The sequence below is a fragment of the Grampus griseus genome (assembly GCF_964374135.1).
Source record: "Grampus griseus genome assembly, chromosome: 2".
Lineage (NCBI taxonomy): Eukaryota > Metazoa > Chordata > Mammalia > Artiodactyla > Delphinidae > Grampus > Grampus griseus.
Window position 1 is genome coordinate 108,098,290 of NC_139018.1, and position 21,459 is coordinate 108,119,748.

At 37.4% G+C, this 21,459-nt stretch overlaps 1 protein-coding gene across 1 annotated transcript; it reads right to left on the bottom strand.

Moving 5' to 3' along the window:
• Positions 1–1,562: 1,562 nt before the first annotated feature.
• On the bottom strand, positions 1,563–20,822 carry MTFMT (mitochondrial methionyl-tRNA formyltransferase; the record flags this gene model as incomplete). The annotated part of the gene is made up of 9 exons (XM_082647732.1): positions 1,563–2,182; positions 3,354–3,436; positions 4,296–4,374; positions 10,588–10,679; positions 13,829–13,904; positions 15,040–15,142; positions 16,886–17,008; positions 18,490–18,699; positions 20,584–20,822. The coding sequence occupies 9 exons, from the start codon at positions 20,820–20,822 to the stop codon at positions 1,997–1,999; spliced, it is 1,191 nt and encodes a 396-aa protein (XP_082503858.1). The 3' UTR covers positions 1,563–1,996.
• Positions 20,823–21,459: the final 637 nt, after the last annotated feature.

Sequence of the window (21,459 nt, forward strand, 5' to 3'; positions counted from 1 at the left end):
AACGTGAGCTTAGTGCCTGGAGAGAGGAGCGAGTGCTCAATACACATCAACTGAAAAACAACAACAAAAAGGCACTTTCACACAGTCATTGATTCTCAAAACTATTTTGGGAGTGTTCTTTTTTATCTTCAGCCCCATTTCACATATGAGGAAACTAAAGTTCAGTGATGTTTAGTAACTTGTTAGAGATCAAAGAGCTAATCAGTGGTGAAGCCAAAACTCTTCATAAGAATATAATAACCAACTGATAACTCAAGTTCTTACTTCCACAGCAAAATCTTTTAAACCATTTCCCCCACCCCCATTAACTGCTGCCATAGTTCATATCTTCATGTTTCTAACCTCCCAACAGATCTTCCTGCCCCAGGTTTTACCTCCAACCTACCTTCCACTCCACCACCAGAGTTAACTTACCAAAATGCAAATCTGTAGTCGTGTCACTTCCTTGATTGTCTATTGCACTACAAGACAAAGGTCCAAATTCTCATGGTCTTCAAGCCCTCCATGATCTGGTCTTCCAGACTCATTTCCATCGTCCTACTCCATTTCTATCAATTCTTCCAGTTTCTTTAAAACACAGCTCTTTTTTCCTGTGTTTAACATGCCATTTGTTTCTCTTCCATGATCCACCGTTAGCGTTCTCCAAGCCATCTACATATACACTTACGTAAGTGTATAACTAGCTCATACGCGGAGGAGGGCATAGCAGATTTATGGTTTAAAGAATGATAATAAAAGGCAATCATGTTCCCAGTTTAAGAACCACGTTACCAACCCCCTATGGGATAGTGTTCTTGTATGCCTCTGTTCCTCTGCACATGCTAGAATCTTCTTCCAGGCCTTAGTCTGCATAATGAACTCATCATTTGGAACCTCAGATTCAGCTTTGCCTCCTCTGGGAAGCCTCTAATGACTCCCTTGAGGGTGACTTACTGCTTCCACTATACCTTCATTATGGCATTTATAACAGTATTATATTTGCTTATGCTTGCCTCCCCAGGAGATTGAACACACCAAATATTATTTAATCTCTGAATCTCCAGCAATCAGCATAAAGTCTGGGTACACTGCAAGTGTTCAATAAATAGGATGTTTACACAACCTGGTTTGCCTGGGAGAGTCCTGTTTATGCCTGTTGTCCAGAAATAATTAATATAACCTGCTTCTTTTTACTCATGACCATGTCCTAATTTAGATGACCAATTATCTGATCACGCTATCAATAAATGTTGTTGAATGGACGAATTAATGATTGCAGAAAGATTTTAACTGATAGAATCTAGGCAGGAAAAGCTGATTATGTAAAGATATTAAAAAATTCAACAGCTGGCCACTGCACCTCCTTCCTCCTCCAGAAGTGCCTGACTCTCCTGGAGACGGAGATGAGTTTGCACAGACCAGATGCTCAATAACCTTTACTGCACAAATACGTTGAAGAATGTTACTGTATTCGTACTTTAAGAAAATCTAGATGTAAAATCTGAATTTATTGGACAGACCAATGTGACACAGATTATTACACATTATGAATGTTTATGACTTGGTGAGAACTAGATGGTAGCTAAATTTAAAGAGCTGACTTTACTCCTTGTTGGAAATCCAAAATGCAGATTAAATACTACTGAAATGGTAACAGTCAATGGGGACACATGATTTTTAAAATTTAATAGATGCACTTTTTAAAAGAACCTCTCTTCAGTATATACACATAACAGTTAGTTGTACTTGCTCTTAGGGAAGGATACAATCTCCATGAATCTGATATTATAAATAAAAATTTAATTTCAAGTTTCTTTTGTTATTGAAATAGAAAAAGCTGTTTTTAACTACTGTTAAATGAAAAGTGGAAAGTGAGGTAATTCATCTTTTTGACAATAACCTTTCCTTCCAACAGTGTCATCTTCTCTGAAAGTCAAGGTAATTCCTTGTAAATAAGGCTTTTAACAAATTACAAATATGTAGTAGGTACTTGTCCATCTTCTTCCTACTTGGTGCACTATTGCATAGCAACAATTTTTTTTTCCTGCTTCTTCTTCAGTGGAAGTCTGAGAGTCTGAAATCTGCACTGGCTTGGTTGAGCCAGGGAATTTTTTTGGTACCAGGGATGTAAATATCCATTGTAGAAATCAGTAGCTGTTAGTGTTTTCTTGAGCATCACTGATCGAACACCAATCCAGCCATCCTAAAGGGCAAAAGACAAATAGTGAATACGCGGTGCTGGCAAAACTGGTGGTAAATTTTAGTTTATAAAATTTTTATCATGAAAAAAATAAACCAACAAATCTTTACTAAATGCCAGGCTACAAACAGCACTAAGTAACATATACGATTCTTTGACTCTAAAAGTTTATTACCGAGGAGTGATAACAAATGTATAGACCTACTTAAATCTATTTAAACATAGACAGGGAAGAATAAAAAGGTACGTTGTATTTGTGTGGTGCTTGACAGTTTTCAGAGTATGTGCATGTATCTTATTGTTACTGGCTGTCAAAATACAAGCACTCTAAAAAGTAGGCAGATCCAATATTATCCCCAGAGAAAACTGATTTTACAAGAGAAAACTGATGCCCAGAGAGTGTGAGTGATTTGTCCAAGGTGACATAACTGGTGGGACTTAAACTCACATGTTGAGACAACCCACTTCTTCTATGAGAGCAAACTATGGATTTGCAGTATAGATGTATACAGACCCAGACGTATGCACCCAGTGCTATTCCAGAATAAGTTGAAGAGAGGTTGCTGTAGGCATTCTGTATCTACAGTCTTGTGTAGGTCAGATCAATCTATCACACATTTTAAATACTCTTTCTTGAGCATGGAACATTGCACATAAATACCACATGAAGGAAAATACTCAGGAAATGGAAGGAACATGGAACACTTCTCAGGATAATGCCATTGTCTTAAAAATGATAATGGTTTCAAAGTCATTTTAAATAGTTAAGAAATCTCCTCTCTAGCCACATTAAACAGTAGAAGCAAGTAGGATACAGGCACTGTTGTAGTTCAGTGAGATACTCTGACATTACTATTTTTTTGTGATAGTCCTATTAACAAGATGACTTGTTAATTAAATTGGATTACTAAGAATATACAAGTTTCTTTTGAGAAAGAACTAAAGTTACTGAATCTTCTTTCATGGTCTGAGTAATAATAACGCCTTGGTAAAACTTCATCTCTTGAAAAAAATTATACTAGAGATTCTACTATTTCTTAAGAAAATTAAACTGTCCATTGGCTCAATCTGATGGGCAGGCAGTTGAGTGAAGTCTCAGCTCAAAATGACAAATGATACCAACTATAAACTCAGTAAAACAAGTGTGATAATGTGAAACTAAAGGAAAATGTACCTTGCAACAAACCAGCAGTATTTGTGACTGTCTGTGGTATATTACTGATCCTGGAATAACAGCCTGTCCTGTTAATTTTGGATCTAAAGACAGGGGAGGGGAAAAGAGGGATATGAGAGAGAGAATAAATAATTATGCAACTTCACGATGCTTCTTAAAAATCAAAAAACATTCTGCAAGACAGTACTAATATCGGAGGGTACACATCTGCTGACGCCCTGACTTTGTAATCTAAAACTTACGATAGAGCTGTGGTGCTCTGTGTGTATCTTGAACCCAAAGGGAAGCTTTCCATATACACAAGAAGCTATGAGTCCTTTACCCAGTGTCCCAGAGATCAACCTAAAATGTTGAATCTAGAAGTTTTGACCATTTGGGGGAAATAACTAGCTACCAGTGGAGAGACATACAGGAGACTTAGGATCTAAGCTGGCCCTTCCATCCATGACTAAACAAGTCCCAATTCCCAGATTTCTGGGGAACTCTCTGCCTTTGTGGCTCACATTCCTTCAGTCCACCAGAATGGGAGGGCACTGATGGGCCTCTGAATGGACCAGGGTCATGAAATGCTACACCCTGGCCTAAGATTCTCACTGGGGTGCCCAGAGATTTTCATTATGATATTCACCAGAATAAAATCAACCTAGGAACTCTGCATTCCCTGAAAACCTTAATATAGGGAATCACAGAGCTTAAAATGGGATAGTAACACTGATCTGCCTACTTCTCAGGTTCTTATGATGATCAGAAGAGAAAATACACGTGAATGGACACTGTAAAGAATAAGACTATAAATGAATGTAAAGTATTACCATTATTGAACTGAAACAAGCTAAAAGAATCCTTATTTTTAGTAAATGGGACCTATGGAAAAAAACAGACACATTTTCAAATAGACTATACTGAAAACATTTTCCATGTCAGCTATTCAAAAATAAGTACCAGTGAGGACTGAACTATTGACTTCTACCACATCCAGGAGTTTAATGGTACTATTCATCCAGAGTGTCTGCAACGGAATCTGCAAACAAAATGAAAGAAGGATGATAAATAAATACACTCAACCCTGAAACCCTTTTCAACTACTATTTTGTGTTAATCCGGTCTGACTTCTCTCCCAATTACAGAGGAATTGGGAACTCAGTCTCTAAACCTTACAGAATAGAACATAACATGACCCTCTACATCAGCCTCCAGGATTCATTAGATCTTAAAATTAAACACTATTTTAAAATCAATGTTTATATCTTCATTAATACTTCTAGTTAAAAATCATGCTCATTTTAAAAAATGCAACCATTACAACAACTATATTAAAAAAAAATTAGAATGTGAAAGTATTCTGTACTCCCATCCCCAGAGGTAACCACTGCTAATAGTTCAATGTGTATATCCTTGTATTTCTCCTACAAATATAATTATCACAAAAATCTAGAACATACTGTTTGACAAGGAACTTTTTTTACTTAACCATAAACTGTGGACAAATTTTCATCAGTACACACTTATCTATTTCACTCTTTAATCTGCTGCACAGTATTCCATTTTATAAAATGTACCATAATTTATGCAACAAATGCCTTTATGATGGATATTTCATAACACATTACAAAATTATGAAAAATTTTAAATGTGATAAATAGCCTGGTAGATATATCTTTGAGGACTTTTATATTTCTGGAGAATAGTTGTTTTTTAAGTGGACCATCAGGGTTAAAGAGTATCAACATTTTATTGTTAAACTGCCTTGATAAGAGAAGAAAAATGACAGTCTATTGCTGTTTATTATTAGTGAGGCTGAGGAGCAGTCCATATCTACCTGCACATTTTATTTATTTCTTAGGCCTATTTATGCCCTTTGCCCATTAAAAAAAAAACAACAAAAACAACAACAACAAAATCTGAGTTATTCATCTCTTTCTTATTAATTTGTGAAAGGCTTTTATATTTTTAGGAAATTAGCCCTTTAGTTCTCAGATGTATTATGAATATTTTTCTAGTTTGTTGACTTTAAATATTGGGTAATTTTTTTCCATGCATAATTTTTTAATTTTATGGAGTAATATTTATCACTCTTTTCTCTCATGACTTCATTGGTTCATGTCATGCTTAAAAAGCCCTATCCACGTTTATCAAATATTATAAAATTATTCAACTGTTCTTTTTCCCAGTTCTTTGTGGTTTCATTTTTTGAAAACACTTAAATCCTTGATCCATCTAGATTTTATTTTGATTTGAAAAGGTGAGACTTGAGGGTTCCCCCTTTTAAAGGCTGACCAGCTGTCCCAACACTATTTATTGAATAATCCATCTCACCCTTCCACTCAGTGTGAAATGCTACCTTTATTACATTTTGATTTAAATAGGCTAACAGAAATTAATACACACCAGGAAATAAGTTCTCTCAAATTTCTGAAGTAAAGAAACAGATTTTCAGACTGCAGTTCACTCCTCTATTTCATAGACGAGGATAGTGAGGCCCAGAGAAATGCAGCTGTTTTCCCAAGGTGACACAGCTAGTTAGTGGCAGAGCCAAGGATCAGAAGCTATGCTTTCTCATTCTCAGCTCAGTGCTCTTTTGATGACATTCTCTAAAGAGGACATTTTACTTTCAGAACAGTTAGGTTATTTCAAAGATGTGAACGATTAATCAGAGAATTAAAGAAATCAGAATTAAGTAAATTTGAAGAAAAGTATTCACAACCTTATATATGTCATACTTTGGTAAAATATCCTCTTCTATAATTTGCTTGTTTTTCTTTCATCTGCTTCTAATAAAAGTTATGAAATGACTTTCATGTGTGCAACTTTTTTCTTTCAAAGAACTCAAAATACTTCTGAAACATAATTACTGTTTGAAAAATGTTTATATTTACTGAGAACTATAAATATGATAGGTATAGAATCAGAATATCCCCTTCTTGTTCTTGAGGTAAAGCTCATCTTCACCTTATCATCAGAGCACTGAAGAAAGGAAAGTGATGGTAAGAAAACAGTCATTTCTGTGCCCACTGTCATTACTGTCAAAATCATATGTTGGCGTGGATTTAAATTCACAGTTTATCTCCTTTGATCTTGACAGTTGTGGACCAGGTCATTAACCCCATTTTAGAGATAGAAAAGCGGAAGTTCAGGGAAGATAAGGATCTTGCTCTTGGTTAATACATGCCAACTCTAGGAATCAAATTTCACCTTCTGGCTCCAAGATAGGAACTCCTTCTGTTGTAGCACAAGAATTTCTCAGTGGAGAGGAAAGGTGAATTGCAGAAGATCAGAATTATTATGCAGTGTTTAACTTTTTGGGGAACTGTCAAACTGTTTTCTAAAGCAGCTGCCCCATTTTACATTTCTACCAACAATGAATGAGGGTTCCAAATTTCTCCATATCCCTGTCAACACTTGTTATTGTCTGTTTTTAAAAATCACAGTAATCCTAGTGACTGTGAAGTGGTATCTCAGTATAGTTTTGATTTGCATTTCCCTAATGACAAATGAAATTATCTTTCCATATGCGTAGTGGCCATTTATATATTTTCTTAGGATAAATGTCTATGTAGATCCTTTGCTGATTTTCTAATCATGTTATTTATCTTTTTGCTATAAAAGTTCTTTATATACTCTGGATACTAGACCCTCATCAGATATATGATTTGCAAATATCTTCATTTATTATGTAGGTTGTCTTTTCATTTTCTTGTTAGTGTTCTTTGAAGCCCAACGGTTTTAAATTTTGAAGTCCAACATCTCTATTTTTAGTTCGTTGCTTATGCTTCAGGCATTATATCTAAGAACCACTGCCTACTTCAAGGTCATGAAGATATGCCCCTATATCTTCTTCCAAGAGTTTTCATAGTTTCAGCTCTTACATTTAGGTTTCTGATCCATTTAGAGTTCATTTTTATATGTGGTATGAGGTAGGGATCCAAATCCATTTCTTCTGATTGTGGATATCCAGGTGTCCAAGCACCATGTGGTAAAAAGATTCTTCTTTCCCCATCAAATTGCCTTGGCACCCTTATCAAAAATCAAGTGACCATAAATGTATGGGTTTATTTCTGGACTCTGAATTCTATCCCACTGAGCTTTGTCAGTATCACACTGCCTTGATTACAGGAACTATGCGTCCTGATTTCATAGGAACTTTGAAATTGGAACTTCGCTCTTCTTTTTCAAGATTTTCTGTCTATTCTGGGCCTCTTGGGATTCCATACGAATTTTAGGATAAGCCTGTCAATTTCTGCAAAGAAGTCAACTAGGAATTTTATAGGAATGGTGTTCAGTCTGTAGATCAATTTGGGGAATAGTGCCATCTTAACAATATTAAGTCTTCTAATCCATAAACACAGAGGCCCTTCCATTTACTTAGGTCTTCTTTACTGTTTATTAGCCCTATTAGTTTTGGGGGGTGGAATTATTTATAATTTTCTGTATATAAGATTACACCATCTGCAAATATAGTTTTACATTGTTCCTTTTTTCTTGCCTAATCACCCCGGCTATAACCTCCAGTACAATGTTGAATAGAAGTGGTGAGAGTGGACATCTTGGTCTTGTTCCTGATCTTAGAGGGAACACTTTCAATCTTTCGCCATCAAATATGATGTTAGATTTGGATTTTTTTGTAGATATTCTTCATCAGGTTGAGGAAGTTCCCATCTATTCTTAGTTTGTTGAACATTTTTATCATGAAAAGGTACTGGATTTTTCAAATGCTGTTTCTGCACCTACTGAGATAATTATGTGGCTTTTGTCCTTTATTCTATTAATATGGTATATTACGTGGATTGATTTTTGTATGTTGAACCAGCCTTACATTCCTGGGCTACATCCCACTTGGTCATAGTGTATAATCCTTTTCTACATGTTGTTTGATTCACTTTGCTAATTCTGTTAAGGATTTTTGCCTCTATATTAATAAGGGCTATTGATTTGTAGTTTTCTTTTCTTGTAAGATCTTTATCTGGTTTAGCTTACTTGACTTTTGTACTAGCTGCTCCCTCTGCCTGGAATGGTCTTTTCCTGACCTTGGCATGACTTGCTCCTTATTGTCTTTCCGACCTCAGCTTAAATGTCAGTTCAAAGTGGCCGTCCCCATTTAGATATTCAGGCTAAAATAGCCACCAGTTAATCTATCACGTTATTTTAATTTTCATCAAAGAGCTTATCACACCTTCTGATATTTTTCTTATTTATTTATTTGTTTCCATCTTCTCACATCACCTCTAATACCTAGAACAATGCCTGACATATAATAGGCTTTCAATAAATATTTTGTTTAATGAATGAATAAGAGCAGATATCAGTTAGTGAGTACCTACTCAGATACTGTACTAGATGCTTTATATACATTATATCATTCTAATTTTCAAATGAATTAACTAAAGCTCAGAGATTAAATAACCTTCTCAAGTCTACAAAGCTAGGAAGTAGCAGAGAGAAGATGGAACCCTGCTCCGTCTGGCTCTAAAGTCAATGTTCCTTGCCCTATGCCGTTCTCTTACAGTGGGGAAAGTACAGGGTTTGACGTCAGGCAGATCTGGTTCAAAACCTGACTCTCACTAACTAGCAATGTGACCTTGAGCAACATTCAACAGCCATTCACTGAGTATCTTCTTTAAGCCTCAATTTCATCAACTTAAAATGGGATAATACCCATAACAGGAGGCTGTAATCCTCACCGAAGAACCTGGCATGCTACAGATATTCAATGGCAGTTCTCCATTTTAACCTACAGAGGAGGTCCATTAAAAACCCCACACTTGGTAGACTCAGAGTTCCAACAACATAAGATGCTATCAAAATGAAGGGAAAAAAACCCCAATAAATTTGTCAAAGAACTGAGAATTTAATTCAGATATTTTAACAAGTTATTACAACTAGATTTTATATGCCATATGTGAAAATCAAGGATTTAAGAATTCAGTTGTAAAAAATGGGCCAAAGGCAGAAAGACATACTAGTAAAAGCATTGGACTAGGAGTTAGAAGATTTAGGTTCATTATTCAGAGACTGGGCACCCGAAGTTAGTCACTTCATTTTCATTCTCCTCATCTATGAAACAGGATAATAAAATTTGGCTATGGGAGATGGCAAAATATCTAGTTTAAAGTACCTTGTGAATTCTAAGGCCCCTATGAAAACTTGAAGTTTAAAGAATATTTAAAAAATGAATGTCATATATTCAAAAGAATTGAAACAGGGACTCAGATATGTGTACACCCAAGTTCATGAAGCATTATTCACATTAGCTAAAAGGTAGAAATGTCCATTGATAGACAATGTCCATTGATAGACAAATGCATAAACAAAATGTGCTACATACATACAATGGAATATTATTCAGACTAAAAAAGGAATGACATTCTGATACATGGTACAACATGAATGAAACTTGAAAACATTATGCTAGGTGAGATAAGCCAGACACAGAAGGATAAATATTGTATGATTCCACTTATATGAGGTACCTATAAAAGGCAGATTCATAGAGACAGGAAGTAGAATAGTGATTACCAGGGACTGTGGGGCAGGGGGAATGAGGAGTTGTTATTTAATGGGTATAGAGTTTCAGTTTGAGATGATGAAAAAGTTCTGGAAATGGATACTGGTGATGGTTGCATAACAATGTAAATGTACTTAATGTCACTGAAGTATACACTTAAAAATGGTTTAAATGGTAAATTTTATGTTATATATATTTTATCCCAATAAAAAATAGTTTCTTTTTTTAACATCTTTATTGGAGTATAATTGCTTTACAATGTTGTGTTAGTTTCTGCTGCATAACAAAATGAATCAGCTATATGCACATGTATATCCCCATATCACCTCCCTCTTGCATCTCCCTCCCACCCTCCTTATCCCACCCCTCCTAGTGGTCGCAAAGCACAGAGCAGATCTCCCTGTGCCATGAAGCTGCTTCCCACTAGCTATCTATTTTACATTTGGTGTTGTATATATGTCAATGCTACTCTCTCACTTCCTCCCAGCTTACCTGTCCCCCTCCCCTTGTCCTCAAGTCCATTCTCTACTGTGTCTTTATTCCTGTCCTGCCCCTAGCTTCAAAAGAACCAAAAAATAGTTATTTAAAAATAAATGAACTTCAGGATCCTTTGGTTTTGTTTATGAGATTTATTCCTAAATTAAAATATTTCAAAAGTAAATTACACACACACACACACACACACACTCACACACACAATTAGGTAAAACTGCAATTTGACTTCCAACTTACTATATTTCCAATGGCACGATGAAGTCTGAATATTTGCTCTGAAGTTTGTTCCTCCCATTTTATACAGCTGGTAGCAGCAGAAATCTTAGGGGCTATAAGATAAAGCCAATAGCAAGAATGAATATCAGATCAGTGACCATAAATTGTTAATTACTGATACTGAATGACAGATACAAGAGAATTCATTATATTATTTTCTCAACTTTTGCATGTTTTAAATTTTCCATAATATAAGGTATACACATACATACATAGTAAATAAAAGTACTAGAAGAAAACATGGGTAAATTTCTTTATAACCTAGGAATAGAAAAAGTTCTTCTATGACTCAAAATCCAGAAGCAATTAAAGAATGATAAATGTGACTACAAAAAATTAAACTTTTGTAAGACAAAAAGAAGTGTCATAAATCAAGCCAAAAAACAAATGACAAACAAGTTATTTGCAACTTATATCACAGTACTTTATATCTGTTTATATATATTCCATGAGAGATATATCTATAATAAATATAAATATTTATATGTAATTACTATATATGTGTTATATATATTTATATTATATTTAGGAGTACTTTGTATCTATTATATAGGTTTATTTATATCTATTACACAAAGTACTCCTAAAAACTGAGACAGAAAAGACCAAAAACCAGATAGAAAAATGGGCAAAAGATATAACAGACCCTTCTCAGAAAAAAAGAAATGCAAATAGTCCTTAAACATATGAAAAGCTCTTCAGGGCTTTCCTGGTGGCGCAGTGGTTGAGAGTCCGCCTGCTGATGCAGGGGACACAGGTTCGAGCCCTGGTCCGGGAAGATCCCACATGCTGCGGAGTGGCTGCGCCCGTGAGCCATGGCTGCTGAGCCTGTGCGTCCGGAGCCTGTGCTTCTCAACGGGAGAGGCCACAACAGTGAGAGGCCCGCGTGCCGCAAATAATAATAATAATAATTAGTTGTAAAGAGGAAAATGCAACCCTGAAAATTAAAAACAAACTGAAACAAAGGAACTTAACTATATATCAAACTAGATAACAAAACCACATGGAAAAAATAATTATCTCCAGTAAGTTTTGAACACAGTACTCTGACTATATACCCTTCGTAGAATATATTTTTAAAAACTGCAGGAAAAAAAAAACTGCAGAAAAATATTAACTCTCACTTAGTAGTTACACTTTCTGTAGTGATATTGGTGTTGTAATCTTAAAATTATTTTATGCACAGCAAATAAAAAACAGGTCAGCATTGATTTAAAAAAGATTTTCTGTGTAAGAGAAAATACCAGAAAAACGCTGTACTTTAAAATTTGAATCAGAAACAATATGAGCTCAAATATATTTTTTTAAAGGCTTTACTGAATTTGTTACAATACTGCTTCTGTTTTATGTTTTGTTTTTTTGGCCCTGAGGCATGTGGGATCCCCCAACCAGGGATGGAACCTGCACCCTCTGCATTGGAACGTGAAGTCTTAACCACTGGACAGCCAGGGAAGTCCCTGAACTCAAACATTTTTAAAAAATATAATGCCTACCCTTCACCACTAACACTTCATTTTGGAACACATCATTGTATTAGACGGTTTCTAAATACTATCCCTCAACTAAAATAAACAAGGGAGAGGTGGCTGATTCCAACATGGGACAGAGAATTTACAAGGTGAGCCTGGGACATTTTGCGATAGAAACAAGGAAGAGCTCAAAAACTAGCTGGGGGTGGAGGGATATCAAAAGGATTCAGGAGCCAACTTTAAGAGGCTACCTCTAGCTAAATTTGGGACAACCTGAACAGCACAAAGCATTATGAATGTAATTAACTATAAAACACAGTAAATAAAAATCCACAAGTCAAATGACTAAAAAAACTCACTCGCCACCATAATTGAAGGTGACTATGGCACCAACTCCCTATTTTAAAAATTGATAATTAGAGAAAGAATTAAGCATTTATCCTGCCATTTTAGGATGAATTAAAATTCATCCGCAATTAATAAGGAAAAGCTCTTCTTTACAGAACAATGCCAACTATTAAATATAAAAGGAATTGGAAAATAACCATTTTGATTTTCATTGAAATAATTCATTCAGGGAAGGAGCATCAATCCATGCTAAAATTGTTACGTGAAAGGCTAGTGGGGAACCGGATATTTGCATAGTGCCAAAGTATTACCGCAGGGATTACCTGCCATTTGCAAAGGGAGAAACACATCTTTACACTGGAAAGATCTGGTGGTCACCACCTCCACCAAGTGATCAAATTTAGCTTCACTAGCCTTGATGCAACCTGGTATTATGGCTTACTGATATGACTCCCTAAGACTGTAGGGGACGGAGGCGGGGGCTTCTCCGAGTAGATCCTTTAAACAGTTTTAACTTTCGAGTCGTGTAAATGTCTTACATAGTCAAGAAAAAAAATTACATCATAAATAAAAATAAAAAGCAACCCTTAAGGTTAAAAAACAAACTGAAACAAATATCACTGGAACGCAGTATCATCTATGAAATACTCTTTCCACAAACTTTAAGCCCGAATCTCATCAAGCCTTTAGAACTTCCGATTTACAGGAACTTTAAGGGCTAGAAAAATACATTAAACAACACTGGAAGGAAAGAGACAATTGGCCTGGTCTCTTCAAAAAGTTAATGACATGGAGGGAAAAAAATAGTGGAGGAATTACTCTAATGAGACTAAAGAGACATACGACTAATTATAATTGGATCCTAGTTTGAAAAAATATACAGCTATACAATATGTTTTTAGAGTGTCAGGAAAATTTAAATATGGACTGGCTATTCGATGCTATTAGGGAACTGTTCATTTTTCCTAGGAGATGCATGTTGAAATATTTAGGGATGAAAGGTCATGATGCATACTTCCAAATGGTATAGCAAAAATTAAAATATATATGCTACATAAACACATATATAAAGAAAATATGGCCAAACATTAATAATTGTTGACTCTGGGTTAAACAGGTATTCACTCTCTTTCAACTTACCTTTGTGTTTGGTACTTTTCAATATAAAGAATAGAGAAAATGGTTCTAATCTTTCATAAGGCTAAATGTGAAGAGGGAGAGAGACCCCTTACCAATCATTCTCTGGAAAAGGACATGCAAGTGGACATTGAATCTTTAGTCAAAATTAAGGGAAACTTGCAAGTGAGGAAGCCACAGTGTTCAGGTGCCATCACAACAAACAAAACCTTAGGAAACATGTAAGAGTCTCTGCCGTCTGCACTTACCATGTGTCACCCCCTCGGCTGGCTGCTGCCTTCCATTGTTCAAACTGTCAGGCAAAGTTTTCAAAACTGAAATAAGCTTAAAAAAAAAGAGAGTATATTCAGGATGAAAAGAACGAAAGCAGAAATACATTACAATTCAGTACCATGAAATTACAGCTTTAAGAGCTGTGTGGCAGGGTAAAGCAGTAAATTGGCTTAAGCTGTGAGGATCCATCTACTTGGTGGAGTTTCAGTGGAGATGTTGCTCTCTGTAGAGTACAGGTCATTGATTTCCTTCCAGAGAATACTGAGCCTCGACTGGCTATCAGAACAGCCGGTGCTTGGCCATCCACACTCTCACTCTCACTCTGAAGGAAGGCAGTGGGGACTTCGTACTCTGGAGTCACATAGTTCTGGGTTCAAATCCCAGTTCTACCACCTGCTAGCTGTGTCACTGTGGAAAAGTTATTTTACTTGTCTGTGGCCTTCAATGTCATTATCTATAAAACAGGTGAAAGCAATAGCTACCTCAAAGGTTTCTTGAGAAGGTAAAAAAAAAATAAGTCTATGAAAGTATCTAAAACAGTCTTGGCACACAAGCCAGTGCTCAATAAACGACAGACACTATAATAACAGAATTTCCGAGGTGAGTGCCTAGAATGGGAAGCATCATCTATACAGCGGGGGGTGGGGTGGGGTGGAGGGGGGTTCCTCTACAGAAAATTTAGTTCAGATGAAAATCATTAATTGGGTCATTAAACCTTTATTCACACCCTATTGTATGCAGACTCAAAAAAAAGTCTCAGAGTTCATTCACAGCTAGGGGGTCAGCAGAATTCCAATGGTACAGATGCAAATGACTGGAACACAGGGACAGAAGTGGGAGGAAAACAGAGACTTACTTAGGAAATGATGTTAGTTCAGTTCGACAGGGGTGAATGGTACGTCTATGAGACTAAGGAGAGTGAAAATGGGAAGAATAGTCTAAAAGCCTCACCATGAAATGTAACAGACCATATAAAATCACATATTTCATTCAAAAGCTTTGATTAAGTATATACTCTGTGTAAATTCTCAAAGACTAACATAAGATCACAAAAGCCATGCTAATTTTTAGGAAGCCAGGGATAGAAACCACTTTTTAAAGAGAAGCTTAGAATCACACATCATAAAATTGTTCTTTTCATCATAACCACTTAGGAAATAAGCAGGGGGATATTGGAAAACTGTACCATGTTGGCACCCAGTCTTGACAGCACTGCTTCCAAATCCTTTGTGGTGCTCTTGGGTGGTACAGGAACCGTTTCCTGTTTGAGAATTGGGCCTACATCAAACCTACCAAAAAATCAAAAGCAAATAATAACATGATTACTGACTATTTCTTAAGGTCAATATGTTTGTCTACATGAATGTTTATATACCACAAGGATAGTTTTTTTGTTCGTTCAGGTGGGTTTTGTTTTGTTTTGTTTTTTTAGGCCACACAGTGCAGCTTATGGGATCTTAGTTCCCTGACCAGGGATCGAACCCGGGCCCGCTGCAGTGGAAGTGCAGAGTCCTAACCACTGGAAGGCCAGGAAATTCCCCCACAAGGATAGTTTAACGGTGGCCATGAATGTGACTATTAGCCATTGGCAAGGGAGAAATGTAAGTCTGAAAGAAGGGAGAGCAACATTAGCATGTTACTAATATCACTTTAGTCTATCAACTAGATAGTTTAAGCACATTAACTTTTCACCATTCTCTGCATTTTCATCTGCTTTATTCTCAAGTACCATTTTCTGGTCATTTATGGAGTCAATACTTGAGCTTAACAAAATTAAATTCTAATACAGTCATTTTACTAAGCCATTAAAATTTTAAAAATTAAAATCCATAAAATTAAAAAAAAAGAAAGAAGGGAGAGCAAAATCTGGCCTATATTTAGATTTTAGGTTTATTATTTCAGAAAGGAAAAAGGTTGCATATCAGGGATTTAATTGCAACTACAAATAATTCTATCATTAGTAGTAAATAGTACAAAAAAAATCTCTAATTATATAATGAAAGTACAGAGCAAAGAATATGTTTTCCAAGGAAGTACAACTAGGAATTTACAATCATTCCTTCCTGTATTTCCTTTCTCAAAGGACAAGAGTTTTGCCTGAATTATAATCAATAGTGATTATAAGTAGGTGCAAGGGTATTTGCATTCCCATAAGTCTTATATTCAATATTTTATATCAAGCTCTGCAAATATTGGCCATCAGCTTTTATTAGAAATATATTTTGTTTTAAATACTTAACTTTGTGTTCTGTTAACTCTATTTTTAACCTATGAGCTTTAATAAAATGCTTATTATGAAAAGTTACAAACATTCCAAAAACAGAATGAACAGTCTAAGGAATTGCCATATACACATCGCCCAGATTTGAGAATTACCAAAGTTTCGCCACTCTTGTTTCATCTGCCCCCCCCTTTTTTTTTTTTTTTGAAGTAAGTTAAAGCAAATCCCAGATATTGACTTGGTCTTGTGAACTGGTGAATTTTTCTTATCTATGGGGACGTTAGGTGATAATAGGCAGAGGCATAATACACTCCTAAAACAATTTAAAATAATTGTTTCTTAGATTGTAGGTATAATTTTAAAAAACATTTAAGACAATTATATAACACATTGGTATACAATGTATTCTTACTTCAGGTTCGAAAAAATTTTTGACCATAGAAACCAAAGCCAGCAGAACAGAGATTCATAACTAATATACAAAAATCCATCTCTCATCTACACAACATCGTTTATAGAAATCCAGTTGTTAATAATTTATTTCAATTAACAAGTTTAAAGAGACACTGTGTAAATGCCAAAACACATGTGGTTTATGTTAGAAACCAGGAAGAAACCCAGGAGTTAGAGAAATTAGTACTCTAGTACACTCTAATTTATTACTAATTTCTAACTCCTGATTAGAAATTAGGAGTTAGAAATTAGTAATAAATTAGAGTGATTAGTACCCACTCATCCACCTCCACTTCCCCCCAGGCAGACTGACATCAACATTCAACATCACAAAAAGTCTCAAGAAAATATGCTCTACCTTTTAGGTCTAATTTGCATAATCGTTACTCCAGCAACTGTGTCTCCGTGCAAGACCGTATGGATTATAGGGGCTGGACCACGCCACCTCGGGAGGCAACTGGGATGGACATTCAAGATGCCACTGAGTTAGAAAAGGCAGGAAATTAGTATGCAAGTGGGCTTTTTACCATTTAATTTACTGCTACCTAAACTAATATGCACTTTTCATCATTAAACTTGCCCAGAAATGTTGAAAAACAGTTAAATCTAGTCTCATACCAACTGAAGCAGGAGTCAGAGCTAAGTTCAACTTTCTTACCATAAGAGACCAATGAAACTCAATTAAAAAAAGAGCAGGAACAACTATTCATTGTTCTGAAGATGTTCCAGCTTCGCAATTTGAGACATAGCTCGCAATGTCTGGGAGTTTTTAAAGACAAAAAATGTGTTTTTTACTATATGAGAAAAACCACTCAAATCCAATCGAGCATCTCATGGACGATGTGAATTATACGTATAGCTTAGTTACATAATTACCCTCACTTCACTTAGTTTGTATATAGAGTTCCTAAGACAAGCTTCTTAAATCCCCATCTAATGATTTATTCACCTTTGCTGTTTATCCCTATACACCTTTTACCCATTAGTGAGCAATTTTAATAATTTACTCATCTGTCATTAGTTTAATGTCTCCATCAGCATGAGTATACACTTGACAGTGCCTATGTGTATACATATATTCTAAATTCCACTGTTCAGCCCAGTCTCATTCCTCCAACAAATATTTACTGAGCACAATCCATGTTCTGGCACTAAGTGCTGGGGATATAAGCAACAGTGAACCACACAGAAAAAAAAAAAATTCTGCCCTCACAGGCCAATATAAGGACCTGACTTGTATTCTGAGCAAGATGGAAAACCACCAGAGAATTTTGAGCAGAGTGACATGACCTGACTTATGTTTTAAAAGGATCACTTTGGTGTTGGGTGGTAAAAGACTGAGAGGGCCAAAGACAAAAGTGGAGACCACTTAGGAGGCTACTGCAGTATGACAGCCAAGAGTGGTGGCAGAGGAAGTGATGAGAATCAGACATTCTAGAGAGATTTCAAAGGCACAGCCAATAGGATTTCCTGATAGATTGGATGCGTGGTGTGAGATAAGGAATTAAGAATAATGCCAAGGCTTTGGGTCCGAGCAACTTAAAGGCTGGAGTTACCATGTACTGAGATGAAGATTTTGGGAAGGAGCAGGTTTTGGGGTGAAAGTTCAGGAATGTTGTTTTGGACATCTTACATGTAAGGTGCCTATCAGACATCCAAGCAGAGCTGCGGAGGAGGCAGGGGGTATCAGGGGCCTGGAGTTCAGGGAGAGAGAACTGGAGGGACACATCTGGCAGTTATTAGCATACATATGGAATTTAAATGAGGGTGGGTGAGAGCCCATAGATAGTGATAAAGAGTATCACACATTTTAACAATTCATGCCACTAATAAAACCTTTTATTTTAAGAGAAAATACTAAAGAAAGCAGAATTAAGTTCAAGTTAATGCACTTTATAGATACCAGATCCATATATAAAGACCGAGGTCTCTACACTGTTTTTCCTTACAAATAAAACTTACTAGGGAAATTTAAGAATAAGAGCCTCACTCAAAAGCCGGCCAAATGAAGCTACCACTCCAACATCATATTCTCCAGATCCCACATCTGGCCACTCATACACTGGAAGCTGAGATTGGATAGCATATTGCTTCACCGGCAGTCTTTTTGGTGATGGGGAGGGAACTGTGACCACCTCCAAGTTTTCAATTAACTCTTCCCCTTTGTTTTCCCTAAAATGGAAAGATTAGAAGAAAATGTGACAGTGTTAAGAAAATGTCGGAAAGCTAAACTACTTCACACATTTCTAAGGCATTTTTATGATTAAATTAAGAAAGCATTTAAGGGTAAATGATTAAAACTAGTGCAACTGAGAGACTAAAGTTTTATTTTTATTTAATTTTAATTGTTTTAAATTTAAAGAGCCACAAGTGGCTACTGGCTACTGTTTGGACTGTTATGGTTGTAGAAATTTCCTGTGCATGCAGAAACATATACAGTACAGACATTTTACACAATTGTAATATTATATATACTCTCCTGCATTTTGTTTTTTTCTCTTAACACTATGTATGCTATTATGTGAGTCTTTTTAAAAAATGGGTTAAATATACATTTGTTTGTATATGCATCAAACATTTCTAGAACAGGAAACTGAAAACAGTGGCTATCTTTGAAGAGAACTGGGGACTGGGAGAAAGAGATGGAAGGAACTGACTTTCCATTTTATATCTTTTGAATTTTTTACTATAACGACGTTATTCAAACAATACTTAAAAAAATATATATATACATATATATGTGTGTGTGTGTATATATATATATATATATATATATATACACACACACCATGGGCATCATTCCATGACATTATATGTAGCACTACCTCATTTTTTTAACCTGCTGCAAAGTATTCCAGTGCCTGGGGCTGTTTATTTATTTATTTAGCAGGTACTGCATCATGCAGGTACATCATCATAAATGTTGAGGATTTATGAGAAAAGGAATAGACAGGAGGGCCCAAAAGAAAAAGTGCAGAAGTACTGGAGCTGCCAAGTGAAGCATCAGCAGAAGCGTCAGGATACATGCAGTGAGAGATGCAGGAGGCCATACACGGAAAGTAGCATGTAGAGAGTGTATTACGGAGGTGTGCAAAGGGAACATGTGTGAAGGAAGTGTTTCAGGGTGTGTTACAGAGGGGAGTGTGTGAAGGGGGAAATACAAGGGGATTCATGAATGAGTCAACATCAGGGTCTGCTGGGAAGTATTTGTAGAGAAGACTTGATGGAGGGAGATGACAGAAATGAGTGTGAGGGTGCATCAGGAAAAAACGGAGTGGGGAAATAAAAAATGGAGGCTGGGGAAAGGAGACAGAGCAGGATATATGGGCATAGCCACCACATACCATGGACTTTCAGGACAGGCTGGATCTCAATTATTTTTGTCCAGGAAACACAATTTGTTAAATTTTAGAAATACTAAATGTATACCTAAGAGTTCTGATTTATAAATTTATTCATAGGAAAACAGTTCGTTTTTGTACTATGTCTTCATTTCAGTCTCAGAAAACTGGATCCGGTTGTATACAGGGAGGCGATGGGGAGCGAAGGCGTGAGGCAAGCGTGTGCAGAGGGATGGATGCCTGTGCCTGGGAAGAAGCCCAAAGGATTAGATGATACAAATCAGGTGAGTAGGAAGAAGTGGAAAGGGGAGGTCTTTGAAGTCAGAGCCCGTTTTAGTACCAACCTGCTCAGCTGATGACCCTGGGCAATCTCTTAACCTCTCTGGGCTACGGTTTACATGCTAAACGGGCAGGGAGGTGGTGGGACTGGACGGAGATGATGCAGGTAAAGCAACGAGCGCGGCCTTGGCACCGCGGGGCGCCCGGTGGCGCTCAGAGCGCGGAAGGAGTCGGGCGTGTAGACCGGACAGGACCAGGCGGGCGCCCAAGGGCTGACCGAGCACCTTCCGGGAGCCCGGAGACGCCGAGATCTGGGCCCACACCCCTCCGGCGCAGCTGCTTTCCCCGACTAGGAGTCTAAACCCTCGAGGCCGGCCGCAGTGGCTCCACAGCCGCGTCCTCGACCCCCGGGCCTCCCAATCCCTGGCCCCGGTACCTGGCGGCCTGCAGCGCCCGCAGCGTTTCGCGGGCGAACTGGTCAGTGCCGAAAAAGAGCACCCGCCAAGGCGGCTTCTCGCGGACTCGAGCGCCCCGGCCGTCCTCCCCGCCAGAGGATCCGCTCAGGCCGAGCAGGGTTCGCCACTGAGGGCTCGGCCTCCTGCCCGCGCCGCCGCCGCCGCTGCTGCCGCCGCCGCCTGGCAGGGGCCCCCAGCAGCAGCGTACTAGAACCCTCATTGCCTCCGCGGGCGGCCGACCCTGCGCACGCGCGTTGTGGTGGGCGGAGCAGGAGCTAGGCAGGAGGGGCGGGGCCGGGGAGGAAACGCGATGGGCGAGGTCTTTCAGCGACTGGGGCGGGGCTTGCCTGATTGCAGGCGCGGCAGATGAAGGAATTTGCCGGTTCAAGTGTCCCCGTGACTTTTGTTGCATTTGTTTGCACGATTTAGCCAATCTCCCCAAACAACTCTTTTGGAACAAATCATATGAGTTTTCAGACGACGAAATCTCATTTATTTATTTATTTCTGTATCATTTTCTCAGCCATTATAACTAATATTTACTAGAAGCCATGCTTTGGCTAAGCATTTTATATATCTGTTAGTTTAGTTAATCCTCATATCAACTGTACCAGGTAGATATTATTACAACCATTTTACTGAAGAGGATCTGAGGCTCCGTGAAATTAAGGTAATTACCTATGTAGGATCCTCACAGCTAGCCCCATGTAGCTCCAAACTCTGTGATCCTAACCATTTGGCCTTCATAGCAATCCTATGTACTAGGGAAGTCAATGTCCCCTTTTTGCCCCTGAGGAAACGGAGGCTTAATTCTTGTTCGTAGTCACTCTGGTGAATCAAAGGCCTGCTCTTGCCCG